The following is a 16,317-nucleotide window of genomic DNA, read 5'->3' on the forward strand; positions in this document are numbered from 1 at the left end:
TGGGGTCACCTGAACAGTGTAATCAGGAGCACTATCCCCAAAGCCATAAGAGAAACCCAACACTTGGGCACCTTGGGCAGTGTGATCCAATGTTGTGTTCATGTTTGCACAAAACCAGACGGATGAGAATATGGACTTCAAGAAACTCAGATTTGATTTGGTGAAAGTAACTTGGGCTGTGCCCTTGGGTCAGGGTGTGGCAAATTCAAGGGCTTCCGGGATCCAAACAGCCACTGTCAGTGACAGAAGCAGACTGGGGATGGCAAGAGAGTAAGTGGTGGTGGAGATGGTGGCCAGGGGGACCTTGCATGCCAGGTGGAAAAGGTGACTCCATGATTGGCTCCAGCAGATAGAGGCCTGGGGAGGAGGTGACCCAGTGTGGCCAAGTCCCTCAAACCCCAAGTCGCCCCCACCCCATAAGAAGTCAAAAATCCCCATGTAAAATCTCCAGGCTTGTAAATGTTGGCATCTTATTTAAAATGCTATAATAAGGGGCGAGGCCTGACCTGGCTGCAGGCAGTTGGTTTTGACCTGGGCTCTAGGTGATTCACTCCTCCATTCAATTGCTTGTTTATTTGCTCATGCCAGTCATTCATTCAGCAACCATTTGGGGAATGAATGGAGCTATGAGTCAGGCCCTGGGTGGGGTGGAAAGAGTTTTGGAAACTGGTGCTCAAGCCCAAGTGTCGCGGGGTGGTATCTTCATCTCAGAGCTGCCCTCCAGCAAGGTGTCCTGAAGAAGCCAATAAATTGTTCCTCCCATTTCTACACATGCTCCTTTGCACTACTGTAGGTGATTAGGCGCCTTTGTCAGGCACCCTTCAGGATACCATTTAATAAAGCCAGGAGCTGAAGGAAATTGCTAAATACGCTGAATAGCTTTTTTCACGGTCGACTTCCCACCTTTCTGCTATTAAATACTACGCACATAACCTTTCAGACGTCCCTTTGCCTTGTCTGCCTCTTGCTCAAAGTAAATAGCAAATAACCTCGAAGCGTCCTAATTTGTAAGTTCAAATTTGTCACTGTGTCATAGAATCTCAAACTCAATTGTAAAGCCAGCTGTGGGCGGCAAGGCCAGGAGTAAACATTTGGAACACAAACAAACACACTAACAGGTGAAGCAGCGCTGTCAAATTATGTAGCTTCAGCAGCTCAACCCAGCCCATTATTTTTTTTTTCCTGTTATCCTTTTGGGGGAGAAAGAAAGAAATGAACCAAGAGTGAGTTGCTGAAACAGATGGAAATTGGAAAAGCCTACAAAAGAGGAAAAGCCACATGACCCAAGAACGGATTCTGAAAATGTTAGGCAGCAAAATGGGTCAGCTGACTGATGGAGATAAACCGAAACCCAGGGGCACTGGGTGCCAGCGGGGCAACGAGAGGGCACGGTGTGGAATGAAAGTGAAGAAATCGCACCGGTCTTCGTGCCTACCGTGTTTGTACTGGGCGCTCCAAGGTAACTGCCCATCAAACGGCAGCGTTCCCCCAAATTGAAGCCAGATGTCAGAGACTTCAAAGGGAAGTAGGCTGAGCACAGGGTAACACGCCTCAACTCTGATCTTCCAAGGGCCAGGCAGGGCTTTGAAATGGGAAACCTGTTGCTAACCATCACTAGTGCAATTTGGGGCAGGTTGGAGTTGGGAGGACAATCAGGGGAGGAGGTCATTAGCAACTGTCCAGCTGGCCAGAAAGCAGGGCCAGACTGGGAGAGAACAGGCTCAGAGGGACAGAGGACTGGCCCCCCAGGAAGCTGAGTGACCTCTGACAAGTGGCTTCCTCTCTCTCCCTGTCTGTAAAAGGGGGCTTGGTCTAGCTCTGTGATTTATTTTTCAATCCATGGGTCACACTCCTCAGTAGATCACAGAATCAATTTAATGGGTCATGACCAGCATTTTTAAAATCGGGGAGCTATAAAATTTCAGAGTGCACTCACCTAGTAAGGATAGCACTGCTTTGGGAACCTTCTGCTTCAGTTACATTTACCTATGAAAAGTTTTCTTGGTGCCAGGTAGCAATCTAAGCACTTTATATGCTTGATTTTTTGTAATCCTCAGAACAATTCTAGGGGTGTAGATAGACTATTGTATCCCTGTTTGCCGGTTGAGTGACTAAGTCACTTGTCCACAGCTATGCAGCCAGAGACAGCAGAGCGGAAGGACTTGACACTGGCACTCTACCTCTGGAGTGCAAGTACTCAACCACACACTATCACTCCTGTGTGCACATGGATGTGCGTGCTTGTATGTGAGGAGGGCTGTGATAGAGATTTATTTCAAATTGAGGATCATGGTTAAACACATTTGGAAGCCACTAGCCTGCAGCTCCTGGATCTTCCACAGCACTAACTCCTGATTCTAAGGCGGCTGTAAAGGAAGCCGGTTTGTGCTGGAGGTGGGATTTTCGACACCTGTGAGACGGCAGGTGGAGCAGGCTGCAGAAACCTGGGCTTCGTCCTTACAAAAGGGAGAGTAAGTGTCTTTCTACCAGGATGTATCTGTTGGGGTTGCCTGCAATTCCCAGGTGACAGAGGCTAACTTGGGCACGCCTCAACGGGGCTCCTCGGTGCCCTTGTAGCGGGCCTACAGGCAGCACTTTTCTCCCTGGGAGCCAAAAGAATTTCTCTGACATGCCCTTATTAATCCTTCATGCCATCCTGCTGGGAGAGCTGGTGACAGGCAGGGCACAGACAGGAAAATGGGGATACCTGGGGCCCTGGTAGGGAGGGGCAGGACAGCTCAGCCTGCTGGCTGCTCCTGCCTGTACTGGGTTGGGTCCCGAGCCCCAGGTGGCTCCTTCAAGTTCATTGTGGCAGACAGTGAGTGAGCACTGTGTGAGATCTAGTGCCAGCTCTGTAGAGGGAGGAGGGCCAGTGCCTGCAGGGGAGGTGGGGTCTGACTCAGAAGGGTAGAGCCCTGCCTTGGAAATAAGGAAGGGTGGGTGAGCTCAGCAGGCCTCACCCTCAGAGGAAGAGTTAGAAGTACTGCCCTGGGCCTGTGCCACCTGACAGGGCAGGAATGAGCAACACTCAGGCTGCACTCTGGGAAGAGTTCCCACAGGCTGCCCTGCAACAGGGTCCCTTCTGAGCAAATAAATGCCTTTTACAGATGTGGCTCTGAAATGAAAATGCCGTCTTTTAGCCACTGACATCTGGAGGCCAGATTCAGACATAAACCGATTACTTTATTATCATGAGAGTATTTTTTCTGCCCTAAATCAACAGCCACAGCCCTCTGGCCTGAAGAGGCAGGGTCTAATTGAATTTGGGTGGGAGGTGTGTGGTTATGACTTGTTTGTGCGAGACTCGGGTTGGAGAACTGAAATGATCCCTTAAAAAGGCAAACACATCCCTTGAGAAACCGTCCCAATCCAGAGGTGGTCTGAGCGCATGGCAGGGGATGGGGTGGCAGGGTTCCTAATTCGTGGAGCTTTACCAGGGATGGCTGCCCCCGCCACCCCCTTCCAAGGCATTCTGAGATACCAGGGTCACAAAACCATGTAAGTGAGACCGCAGAGGAAAGCAGCCTTACCTGTCCAGTCACAGCCTAGCACCTCCAGCCGCATCCCAATGCCCGCTGGAGACCACCTCTCTGGGTACACCCTCACATACTGTGCTGGAACAGGGTCGAACCTTCGGATGTCAGGGGTGTCGTAGTGCATGTTCCCTTCAAACAGCTGCAGGGAGACAAGCCATCAGATCTTCTTGTGTGGGACCTCTCCCTGCTCACCCTCTCCCCCACCACAACCAACCCCGAAGGCAGTTTGTGGTTGGTTCATGGGACATTATGACTTACAGGAGCTTCATTTTCAGACCAAAGTACTTCCCTCATTTATGAGAAAATGAGGGACCCATAAATACAGAAAATGGGGAGCAGATAAAAGTGGCAATTGTCAAGTGATGTCTATTTTCCTGGGCTGGACACTGAGGATTCGGGAAAGAATAAGGCTCCAAATGGGTTTGAAGCTGAACTTGGTCAGAGAGAAAAGATAGCCTTTTCTCTAATGCCTGAAAGTCTAGTCTTAGGAAGCCTCTGCTGACCAGCAGTTCACTGAGAGCCTGAAGGCAAAACGACTACTCCAATGTCTTCTGGTCACACACTGCCCAAACCTTTGTTTAGCAGAGATAATTCTATCAAGAGAGACCTCACCTAGCACCCTGATGGAGAAAAGTGATGGAGGTGGGCAGCCCTGGTTGAGGTTGGGTGGGACCCCAATCCAGAGCTACCTTGGGGTCCTTCCTCTAGGGGAAGGGCAGGTGTTGGGATGGTGAGGAGCTGAGTAACCTCCAGGAGTGCTGTTGCTGGACCACCCTTGCTGCAGGGGGATCGAGGTCAAAAGTACCCAAAGTGGGGCACTATCTCAGGGAGGCCAGGCTCTGACCCTGGCCAAGATCACCTCCTTTTACAAGAAAAGCCAGGGTCAGCTGTCCCTGGGGAAGCCTGTGGTTCAACCTCTCCATCCACTGAAGTCTCCAGTTACCAAACCCAGAGTTTTTCCAAACCTCTGAAATTGTGAGTTGGGAGCTGATACCAGCATTGCAAAACCTCCAAACCAGGCCTGGCCTTGACATTCAGAATGGAAACATTTTCTTCAAAAAGGAAGCTGACCAGAGACATGTAATATGACTTTCTTTTTTAGGGGCCCTGCTCTTCTGAGGAAAATGAGGATAACGTAGAAGGGAGGATCAGAGCAAGAGATGAATCTGAAGAAGGACAGAGGCAAGATGTTCTCTCCCGGCCTTCGCCTCTCTGATGGCAGTGGGTGGGCTATCTGGCCTGAACTTCTGGCCTGGAGTAAATTTCTCTCTGTTCTTCCTTGTCTCAATATGAGGGGCAGGAAAGATCTAAGCAGTTAAAACTAGGAAAATACAAAGGAGTGCAGCAATGTTTAAAAAAAAAAAAACAGTTATTTTTGGAAGTAAATCCCTAGTTTCTATAGTTTGGCTTCCAGCAACCACATCCTCTTGAGGTGTCTGGCCAATTTCAAGGAAACTTCATCTGACAGAGGGTGTAAAGGGTGTTGAACTTTATAAACAGGTAGTGTGAGTAGGGTTAGGTGTTTGGATTTGAGTCAGACTTATAGTTTCTGAATCGTGGGCTTGGACACAGGTAAACTGTGTGACCCTGGTTAGGAGATAAAGCCTCAGTTTCATCGTCTCTAAAATGGGAGCGATGGAAGGATTGTCCTTGTAGAGAGCCTGTGGGGTTAAGAGAATCTAAATAAGGTAATAAGCACTATGACTGGCACAAAGTAATCTCTCAATATTTGTGTTATTGGATTGCAGAGGTTTGATGATGGCTGTTGGATGAGAAATCAGCACCCCCAACTCCTTGCATCCCACTTAGCCTCCCTATTTGGGGAATGCTACAGAGTCCTCCCAGGATGGCCTACCTTTGGCTGCTGGGTTCTGGGGTCCTGGATGTATTCCCAGTCCTTGCCGTTTAGGCTGTAGGAGACTTTGAACTTGCGCACAAATGCCCTGGCTTCCACTGCTGTGATGCTGTCTCCTCCACGGGCTCCCTGGATGATGATGCCTTTCACTGTCTTGGGTGCTCCCAGGTCCACCTGAAGCCACTCCTCACCTGGCTGTGCCTGAGGGATTCGAGGGAACCAGCCCGAGCGGCTGCTGACCAGGCGGGCAGCGCTGGGGCTCCAGAGGTACTCGCGGGTGGAGGAGGCGGAGATTTGGGAGTCTGCGATGAGGCCTGAGAGCATCCCCAGCATGTTGGAACAAGGGGCATCTGTGGAGAGAAAATGGAGGTCATGGCTGACCCGCACAAACTGAAGACCATCCCCCTATTAGTAGGGAGCTGTAAAAGAAGCCCACTCAAATACTTTGTTTGGATCAGCACTGATTTCTCTGCATTCTGAGGTCCTATAGCTCAGTGATTCAAAGCCTGAACTTGGAGCCAGATTGCCTGGATTTGTGCTCACTCTGCTACCTACTAACTAGACGTCCTTGGATAATTTTTTAATTGTTCTGTTGCCTCAGTTTCCCCATTTTGAAAGGGGAGGTAAGAGTCACACCTATTTCTTGGGGGTTGTTGCGAGGATTCTGTTCATCACCATGTAGCAACCCTGAGGACAGTGCCTGGCATATTTAAGTATCTGACGGCTGGTAGCTGTTTGTATTATGGCTTTGGCCAAGGCCTCTCAGAGTGCATGTCTGTGCATCCTTTTCCAAGCCACTAGTCCCTTCTGACTTTCTCAAGCACCATGAGCACAGGGGAGCTCAGCAAAACATTGACTTCTTCTTTCTTAGATGATCATTTTGCTGACTAGATGGAAACATTCCTGGGGTCAGTATCAGATCTTTACTTCCACATGTGTATGGAAGCTCTCTACTGCTTGAGGCTGTTCCTACCACCTCAGAGCCCTTCCCCTCAGTCTTCACTAGGTACCCTTTACTCACCTCAATGCATGAGTGTCACATTCTCAGAAAGGCCATCCCCAATCTTTGAATGCATGTAAATTAAGTCTTCTCAGTTGTTCCTTCTCAGAACATCCCGTTCTTTCCCCCATATACATCTTTGCTTATAATGGCACATACTTGCATTTTTTTCTATCCTGTCTACTAACCCTAAAGCTCCATGATGCTAGAGACCTCATTTGTTTTCCTCACTTCTCTAACTGTAGTACCCAGTGTGTGGCCTCACACACAGCCTTTGTGGAGTGAATGAGTGAGTGCAAAATATATGAATCGTGGTGTTGGGCAGGGCAACAGCAAATGTATATTAAACTTATGAAAACTGAATAGATTAAAAAAGAAAAGATCCTTCAAGTTGCCTCCCTTTTCCAAATTCACTGGTTCTCTCTTTTCAATCTTCCAGAAAGTGAACTGTCACTAAATCCTTGCTAATTAGCCTTTGCTGGCCTGGAACACCAACACAAAGGATCAGAAAACAGCTTTCTGTGCAGGATCAGGGTGAACAGCTTCCAGGAGAGGGAAGCCAGATCTTTCTGTAAAGGTGTTAAGAGCAGAGAATTTGTATCGAGAAAATGTGGGTATAGGAACCACCTGTCGTTGGGTGGTTTGGGTCAAGCTGTTTGTTTCTTTGAGCCTTGGTTTCTACATCAGCACCTGCCCCACTCACCTCATAGGGCTGTTAGGAAGAGTGGGCAAGATAATGTACAAGGAAGGGACAGGAATGACACAGAGGCTGTACTAATGCAAGGAGTTTAAACCAGAGTGCCCACACAGGGCCACACCCTGGAACACTCCCTGTCAGAGCTGGAATGACCTGGGGGCAGGCAGGTGGGTGGATGTACACTGAAGACCCTTCCAGGTCAAAGAGGCAGCTTGCCTGCTTTGAGTGGAGTCCATAAGACAAGAGGACTGGACTGGCGCTAGAAGGCTGGTGCTGGTCTAGCCACCATTGTGTTTTACCCAGACCACTGTATCAACTTCCCAAAGACATCCAGATACCACTCTGGCCTTTTCCAATCTGTACCGCTTGGGTTTTAGCCCATGTGAGCACCTGTTTTTCCTTCACATATACCCTCCATTCCCCCCTTTCTCTTTTGGTCCTTCTCACCACACAGTGCCACTGAGCAACCTGTGACCACTGCCAGGTATACCTACCCTCCCTTCTTCACCAGGTAATGCCTGTCTGCCTTCTGCCCTCTGACCTTGATCATCAACTCCTGAAGGAAGTCCTCCTAGGCCCCCTGGGCTGGGTCAAATCCCATGAGCCCATGTTTTCGAACATAATTTGGAAAACATAGTTTATCCTAGTTTTAATTTTATACCTATTCTTAGGTTTGCTTGCTTATTAATATCTGCCTAACTCATCCAAAATAGACACTCAGAACTGGGTTGTGTAGCTCTTGGCCCCGGCTTGAGGCCGCACAGAGAACTATTCAAGAGCAGAGTCTTTGGATTCAAATTGCCCAGAGTCAAACCCTGGCTCTACCATTTACTGGTTGAGTGATCAAGCTCTTTACTTATTGGTTTCCTTATCTATAAAGCGATAATAATAACATCTACCTCACAAAATCGTTATAAGGATGATAAAAGATAATCTATTTTAGATGAGAATTAAACCTGGCTCCTAGTTAACTTTCCATGAGTTTTAGCTAGTAGAAATAGTAGATGCTTAAGAAAAATATATTGGATGAGTGAATGAATAAAAAGATGAAGGCTTATAGGACTTGAGTCCTCAAACCAAGCCTCCAGGACAGTCTTGTGGTACAATCATTCAGTTTCTGAAACAGGGAGCAGAACCCAGGATTGGTCAGTGATGGAGTCCCCACCTCACCTGTGACCCGACAGCCGAAGAGCTCCAGGCGGAGCGCGATGCCCGAGTGCCAGGTCTGTGGACGGATCCGGATGAACCTCGTTAACAGCGGCATGTGGAGTTTGTTCAGAACGACCTCGGTGGCATCATTGTTGGCTTGGAATAGCTGCAACAGAAGACACGAAAAGTAAGTTCCTGAGATCCTGGTTGGTAATGTAGCCACCCGAACAGGCTTTGAAGTGGGTTGAAAAGTTCTGTTGAATTTTATTTCCCTCAAGTCTAAAGTAACCATCAGGTTTCTTGTTGTGGGTTTATTTTACAACACCATGAAAAAAAATTAATTTCTCACACTGCTCCAACGTGGAAAACAATAAATAGTCTTCACAAAAACATTCAGAGGGAAGGGAAATTTTGTCTCTGGGCTGAAAGCAAGCAGAGGAAGGAACTTGTCAAAGAAAATACTTCAGAAGCTAAGAAAGAAAAAATTAGAGTATCTATTAAAATCACTCTCCAGCTTGGATTTGACAATCCCTCTTCCTCCTGGTGTAGGCTTACAGGAATATTTGCAGGGAATTTTGTAATTATAAAGTGTTTCACATTTTTTTTGATGGTTACTTAGACACTTTCCCACTCCGTGCATGAGAGAGTGGGTGAGGGGGCCCCGTCTACTGCCAAGGCCCCTGGGTTAGTCAATACTTTCTTGCATCTCTCTGGTCTTTGTTGTAGGTCATGGTTGCAGGTGGTCCCTCAGAGTCCTGCTCCACTTCCTCTTACTCTAGTCCCTACCCTGTCATGAAATCCATCCCTGTCCCCAGCTGACCAATACGTCTCTTATGGGAGGAAAGGCTTTTTGGAGTAGTTTCTGATCCAACATGGTAGACGCAAGTCCTGGCTTACCAGATGGCCCAAATCAATAACTGCCATATGGACCTTATGCTTTTTTTGAGCTCTCCATTTAAAAAAAAAAAAGTAACTGGAGCAAGTATATGTGAGTTTCTCTTGGTTTCCCTGGATAAGGGGGAAGGGATAAACCAGCTAACCAAACATCGTTTCTAAATCATGACTGTCACAACTGTAATAACCCAGGGACCCTGTAAATTTGCTTATGGCCAACTCTGCCTCAAGAAGCACCTTCTCCTGTGCAGGGGAACTAGATATGTCAGACATGCTAGGAATTTGGGGTACCAACAGGGCTGGGACAGAGGAATGGGAAACTAGTATATTTGAATGCTTTTGAGCCAGGCACTGTGTAAACACAGTTGTGTCTGCAACACTCCAGGAAGCAAAGTATTATAATCGCCACTTTATTGATGAGGAAACCTAGGCTCAGAGATGCTTGTCTGAATCCAAAGCTTTTAAGCTTTTTCTTAGGTTGACTTTTATGTCTTTAAATAAATTTGCAGTATTCATGCTGGTAGCTAGGAGTCATGGAGCCTTTCAGGTTCCCAATCATGGGCTGAATGGAAGTAAAATCGCTGTCCAGTGATGTGGCCCCAGCGTGTTTATAATCCCATCATAGAACGGCTTAGAGTGACAGCAAAGGAAAGCACAGATATTTACAGGCAGTTACCAACATAGTCCTTTCTTCTCCATGTCCTGCGAACCCCACCATTTGCAAGCTTGTACTTAATAATACACCACGATGGCATATTTGCAACCAAATGAAAGGAATTGGCTTATTCCAGAAAAATAAAGAAGGGCATCAGCCTACTTCTGTTTAAACTATAGTTCTTGGTGCTAAGTCCACCAAATCTGAGGGGTTCCCACTCAGCCCACCGAACTTGCTGCTCCCTCTGCTCCCTGGGGGGAGGGGGGAGTCCTCGCACTCTGGATCCTAAGGCTGTCTGTTCCCCCTTCTGCTGTCTTGATGACATCAGGGAGCACAGAGGAAGAACTGGTGACCGTTCCTCTCACCCAGGTTCAATTTTGCTGCTTCCTGTACAGTGATTGAGGATTAGGAGGAGAGAGAAGAAGGGAGAAGAGCCAAGGAAATACAGAAAAGGGGTGGAGCTGTATATCTGGGAGAAGGCTAGAGGGGAGAGGTCCTTGACTCTCTGCAACCCTAATCTCAGAGAGGGACCCAAAACCAAGAGGAGCACCAGCACCAAGGAAAGTCCTGGCCTTGCCATATTCTTGTTTCTTGCTGACTTTATGCTGACAAAGGGTTCCCGGCTTTGAGGAAAAGGATGGAGGAACGGATTCCAAGGAAAAGAGATGAATCAGTTCTCCCAGAATTCAGCATGAGACAGAGGCTTTTGTTTGTTTTGCTTTGCTTTGGCAAGAAAGAAGCAAATGCAGCTCTTTGCTGATTTCAGACGGGTGCTGTGAGCAGTTGGGGGCTGGGGGGGGGGTGTTCTGGATGCTCCCTGTGGACGGTGATGGTGATGGGCATGAGGCTTCCAGCAGAAGATTCTAAGGAGTTCATGTGGGGGAAATAGCTTTATTTGCCACGTGAATATATCCTTGGAGAGCTGAGTGGATTTGAACTTGCACACAGCCACCAATCCACAGCATACACACCATGCTGGTACGGTTTAGAAACACAGCATGTCTTATGAGTTTTTAATATCCAGTTTTATCTGATCTGACCCCTTCATTCCTCAGCTTTGGCAAACAATGCCAAGAAACCCTTCCTTTTCTCCCTTCGTAAGGGAATGACTGGGTATCTGGAACATCTTTGGTAAAGTGGTGTGGGTGCCAATGGGGTTGCATGTGAACATGGGGGTACACCTGCTGGGGAGGAGCTGATCTTCTCATGGATGCATGGGGCCCAGGTTTTGGGTGAATCACCCTCAATCTCCACCTACAGTGGCATCAGTCAGGAAGGAGGCAAGCATATGGTTGATCTCTAGGCCGTCTGCCTGTGGCTTACATGGAACTTTATTCTGCTATTCTTTTGCTCTTTCTTCTCCCACCCCTGGAATCACATGAAGATTCTTTTCAACTTGGCTTCAAATTATCCTTCATGTTTGTGAGTCTGGTTCCTTACTGGTCTCTTGTTTGTTCTTGACCTTGTGCTTGTATATGTTCCCTATGCTACAGGTTCTTTGCTGAAGGAGCATCATCCCCACTGCCCCAACAGTACTGGGGTTTGAACCCAGGGCCTCATGCATGCTCGGCAGGCACTCTACCACTAAGCTATATCCTCAGCACCTACCATCATCCTTAAAATTTGTACACATCTCTCACTCTGAGTGTGGTAAAGAGGACAAAATAAAATAAGACCCACTGCTGAATCAAGAGAAGGAGCCAAATTCTGTTACTAATTAGCTCAGAAGGTAGGCAAATATCTCTACTTCCTTGGGGGCCCCCAATTTCCTCCTTTACTAAATGGGGGGATTACGTGCATTGATTTGTCAGGTTCTTTCTGGCTGCTAGATTCTAAGCCTTTCTTCACAAGAGTTTTCATGAACTCCTCCAAGGGTATCCTCTTTGTGAAAAGGCATTCACTGTCCCTTATAGTTAAAGAGATTTTGTGGACAAGTGCAGTGGATTTTTTTTTTTTAATACACTTCAAATAGTGCCCACAACCAGTGGTGAGTGCCCCATTCACAGGGAGAATACACCTTGTTGATGTGTTGGTTCAATAACAGTTCAAATTATTAATAACCAAGAGCAATGAATAACAATGCCTTAGGCCTTACCTACTGTCTTTTGCCCAAAGATATCCAAGTGCAATTTATGAGAATCCATTTTTAATGAAATATTAAGCAGTTTCTATTTCTCCTGACCCAATGGATTTACAAGGTCTCTATTTTTCTCCCTGTAGCGCCCCTATTTATAGCTGATAAATGCTATCATATATTATACATCTTTATGACTTTCTCAATGCTTCTGTGGTTTTAGAATCACCCTTCATATGTTTTCTGATCAAATTCCCTGAGATGGATTCTTGGCTTCCAGTCTAGGCACTGCAAGGTAAGGGGTTGTGTGCATGGGAAATGATGCCAGGAAATTGGTTTTATTTCCTATTCTCTGCCGACTCACTGAATCACTACAGGAAAATCAATAAACCTTTGATACCTTGGTTTCTCTTGCAGGAAAATGTTGATAATAGGCCCACAGATGAACACTAGAGTTTACCATCACTTTCAGCTGGCTTGAATGCCTGCACAACACCCAACAAATGGGTTCTTGGCCAACTGGAAGAGTTCAGGTTCTGAAAGCCATTGATTCCCAAGTCCCATCTTGAGGCTCCAAATTTTTAGGTCATCACTTTGCAGTGACATGTTCAGAATGCTAAGAAAAATCAGTGGATCTATATATATTATACCCAGAGCATCCATATATATATTATCTCTAGACAGACATATATCAAAAACAATGATCAAATTTAAACATCTGTTTTAAAAGCTGGAAGTCAGAGAGTATACACATTTTTATTCATTTTAAAGAAAAATACTACTCTGGTTGTTGGACAATCAGGAGTATATTCAAGGTGACCCTAGCTTTCTGGGGATAGGATTAATTATGTTGTAATTATTTAATATGCATATGGGTATATTTGCTAAAAAGAAGAAGTTATGTTGGGCATAAAGATTTCTTTAAGTGCATCTCTGCAAACCAAGTTGAAAAAACAATTCAGGGCACAAAGTGGTCTGGATAATCCATTTGGTGCCTCACTGAATTCTGAACATAATCCAACATTTTCCAATTGATTCTTGAGACCTTTGTTTTATTTTCGGTAAGACAGAATCTGAAAACCAGCAGCATTTCATGGATTTTCTGATTTGCACCTCTGGGGGAGGGGGGTATCTGCCAAGTAAATCGGCTGCTCTCCAACACCCTAGTTGGGTTGTTATCTACACCCCCTAGGAAAGATAATCAGCATGTGCTGACTAGGCCCATGCATCCACGAGCCAGGAACTACATGGACTATTTGAAACAGTGTAAAATAAAAACATTTTTTCTTATATATAAAACAAGAAACATCTAGCTAGAAAGCACCACTGATGTTTTTTAAGGTCATCTTTTCCCTGTTTCTCACCCACTTTTAGTCATAGCGAACCCTCTTCTGCTGACCCCTTCCTTAAATCTTGTGTGAACAGCACACACAGACTTTGGCCCCACTGAGAACAGTGCACACTGTGTCCTGCTGCCTCCTGAGGTTCTAGGCAGGGGGCTTTTCTGCCTCACCTAATTCCCTTTCCTATATACTGTTCATCTTTGCTATTAGCATCCAAGTACCCTGCAAAGTAAAGATGCTACATGTCATCAATCTTGCCTCAGAGGCCAATGAGAAGATTCTGGCAAATTCTCTGAGCTCCTTGGAGCAGAGGCCCCATGAAGACTCCGGCATTAACCTGCCTATTTAACCTTCCTAAGTGAAGTGGCGCCTTCAGTGGACAGATGCAGTCCCTCCTTACGTCTCCTGCATCCAATCTGAGTTGGGCTTTGGAATTCCACGTGCACATGCCTTGTCCCTTCACTACTACTACGGTGTTATCTACTGTTCACCTCAATCTTGCTGTAAATATCTGAATTCCTCCAGCCCCAGGGACTGCAAAGAAAGCAGGAAAATTTTTCAAAGACAACACAGTGCAGGAGCCCTGAGGTAGAAATCGTGCATGAGATGTTCTTCTGCTTTTTAAAAAAATAAATATTTCTCTCCACTAATAAATGTTTCATTACATCCAAAGTTCTCCTTTTCAATCTACTTGGCACAGACATTCAAGGAGGAGGAGAACAAAGCAGGCAGAAAAGAAGGGTGGCGGGAACGGTGGGCAGAGACTGGGGAAACCACTGTCATGTTCTGAACATGAGTCTCAGAAACAATTGCACCAACTCATCCCGATGCCAAGACCCAGAGCCTGTCCTCCCCTCCCCCACCCTCCCTCAAATTTCCTCTAAAACCAGCCATGGGTCTACACATAAAAATAAATTGTTAATCAATGGATGCCATCCTATTTAATTAATTTGTTGCACCTAACCGGCAAGGTGGGAGTAGGGGGCCATTGCACTGGGGAAAAATGATGTTAAGGTAATGGGCTCTCCCACTCCGCCCTGTTTGTAAATCATGGTCTTGACATTTCTCTCTGAAAACTCCCCCTTTAAGACTATAGAATTTTTTTTTTTTTAAAGCTGCCTTCATTCTAGTGGATATGGGAATTCAGCCAGACACAGAATCAGAGGGGGTGTGTGTCTGTGTGTGTGTGTGTGTGTATACATGATATATATATGTATATATGAGTTAGTCTACGGGAGGGTCGGGATGGGGGCAGGGCAAAGATGCTCCCTAACAACCAAATGCTCATTTATGACTACGATGACCTCGGCTCTCCTCCCCATTTACTTTAGGGCTGTTTTTGTCATCAGGCAGTTTTCCTGCTGTGACAGAGGAGACAGAGGAGCGGGGCGGTTTCTTCCTGGGGGTGGGTGGAGGGTGGAGGTGGGTGGGATGCACGCATCCCCATCTGTGTGTGCCTTGTGGGACCGCTAGATTTAATGCCGGATTATGTTACCCCCATGGAGACGCTGAGCCCTGGAACACAGCCTACTAACAGGATTAGGGTTTCAGGATTTGAGACAGGGAAACATCAGGGAGGACAGGAGAGGAGAGCAGCTCAGGGACTGGGGCTGGAGAAGAGATGGGCTGGGGAAGAGAGCCCTGTCAAATGATGAGCGAGCTGGCAGAGAATGACCAACGTCATCCAGGAGAGATGGAGAAACACAGACATTCTAGCTGGGTGGGATGGATCCTCCATACCTGAAAAGCTCCTAACATTGATATTAGGAGATTCGTTTTCTTTCTTTCTTTCTTTTTTCTTTTTTTTAAAGAGAGAGGAGAGAGGGAGAGGGAGAGAGAGAGAGAGGGAGAGAGAGAGAGAGAGAGAGAGAGAGAGAGAGAGAGAGAGAGAGAATTTATTTATTTATTTATTTTTAGTTTTTTTTCGGCGGACACAACATCTTTGTTTGTATGTGGTGCTGAGGATCGAACCCGGGCCGCACGCATGCCAGACGAGCGCGCTACCGCTTGAGCCACATCCCCAGCCCCAGGAGATTCGTTTTCTAAGAAGGTGACTCTAACTACCGAGTGGGCACAGGGAGGCACCATCACAGGGAATGAAGTTGTGGAGTGTCTTGGCCACCATCAAGCTTCTTCCCAGGTACAGTCTCAGCAAACCACCCAGAAGGGAATGGTGACAGTAAAGAATGTGACAACGGACTAGATGAGGCTCTTACTTCAGTGCTTCTCAGGGGTTGGTCAAGGAAAGCGTGTTCTCAGTCCAAACAAAATCACAGCCCCCTGCACACCCCCTTTATGAGTTCTTTCCCAGCAGCCCCTGTGTACAATCTCAGCCTGGGTGCATGGGGAATTCAGCATCACGACTGTCAGCGCCGGGGATGCTGGCCTCAGCTCCTGGAGACAGTTCAGCACCCATGGGAGTTAGGTGCAGCCTGCCACGGGAGCCTGATAGAGAAAAGGTTCGAGCGCATGTATAATGAAATTTTCCCTTGAGCTTCATAAGTGCAGAGGCTAAAGGTCTGAGCTCATCCAGTGGCAAATGGATAAGGGACAAATTTAATTACCTAGGGCACTGGATTCATCTCAGTTATAATGGAGGGGGCAGATAACCTGAGGGACTTGAACTTGGAAAGGACATCGCCCCTCTTTAGAGCACACATAACCATAGTGTAGATGAAGCAGCCCCACCCATGACTTCTAAAGGTTCATGTTCTTTACTACCTCGTGGTTTGGGACATTGTCCTCATCTTGATACCACAAAGTGATTATCACAGGACTAAGAGCAAGTAAGGCATCCACCAGGAGGTATAAACAAACAAACCCTCAAATTATTAACTGGAGGAAAATTACATCCCTACCAAAAGAATGAGGCTAGGAGGGATGACATTTATCTGGGGCAGCTCAAGTGCAGGACCATTAGATGCAGGGAGAGGTCTGGATGACTTATCATGGACCCTTCCAGGCCTGTGATTTTAAAAGAGGCAGATAAATATCCCATGGGGCCCTGTTGCTTTTTAAATTGACAACTTGCTTCTGCTCCAGAAGAGCGGTGTGGGTCTAATACATTGACTCTATCTGCAGATAGCCTTCCATCTACAGATCTCCAGGTGCCCT

The 16,317-nt window shown here is 46.7% G+C and overlaps 1 protein-coding gene and 1 long non-coding RNA gene across 4 annotated transcripts in view; one reads left to right on the top strand and one right to left on the bottom strand.

Moving 5' to 3' along the window:
* Positions 1-16,317, bottom strand: part of Nrp2 (neuropilin 2) — a 115,489-nt gene that overhangs the window by 48,323 nt on the left and 50,849 nt on the right. For all 3 annotated transcript variants that reach the window (XM_027941935.3, XM_071618877.1, XM_071618876.1), the window contains exons 8-10: positions 8,259-8,403; positions 5,392-5,741; positions 3,531-3,675 (exon numbers count right to left, since the gene is read on the bottom strand). In XM_027941935.3, the coding sequence (XP_027797736.2) occupies positions 3,531-3,675; positions 5,392-5,741; positions 8,259-8,403 (640 nt within the window). The remainder of the gene's footprint in view (positions 1-3,530; positions 3,676-5,391; positions 5,742-8,258; positions 8,404-16,317) is intronic.
* LOC139707636 (uncharacterized) lies at positions 8,023-12,147 on the top strand. Its single transcript, XR_011709073.1, has 3 exons — positions 8,023-8,424; positions 11,280-11,515; positions 12,084-12,147. It is a non-coding gene; the product is annotated as an uncharacterized lncRNA (long non-coding RNA).

This window comes from Marmota flaviventris, chromosome 11, assembly GCF_047511675.1.
Source record: "Marmota flaviventris isolate mMarFla1 chromosome 11, mMarFla1.hap1, whole genome shotgun sequence".
Classification (NCBI taxonomy): domain Eukaryota; kingdom Metazoa; phylum Chordata; class Mammalia; order Rodentia; family Sciuridae; genus Marmota; species Marmota flaviventris.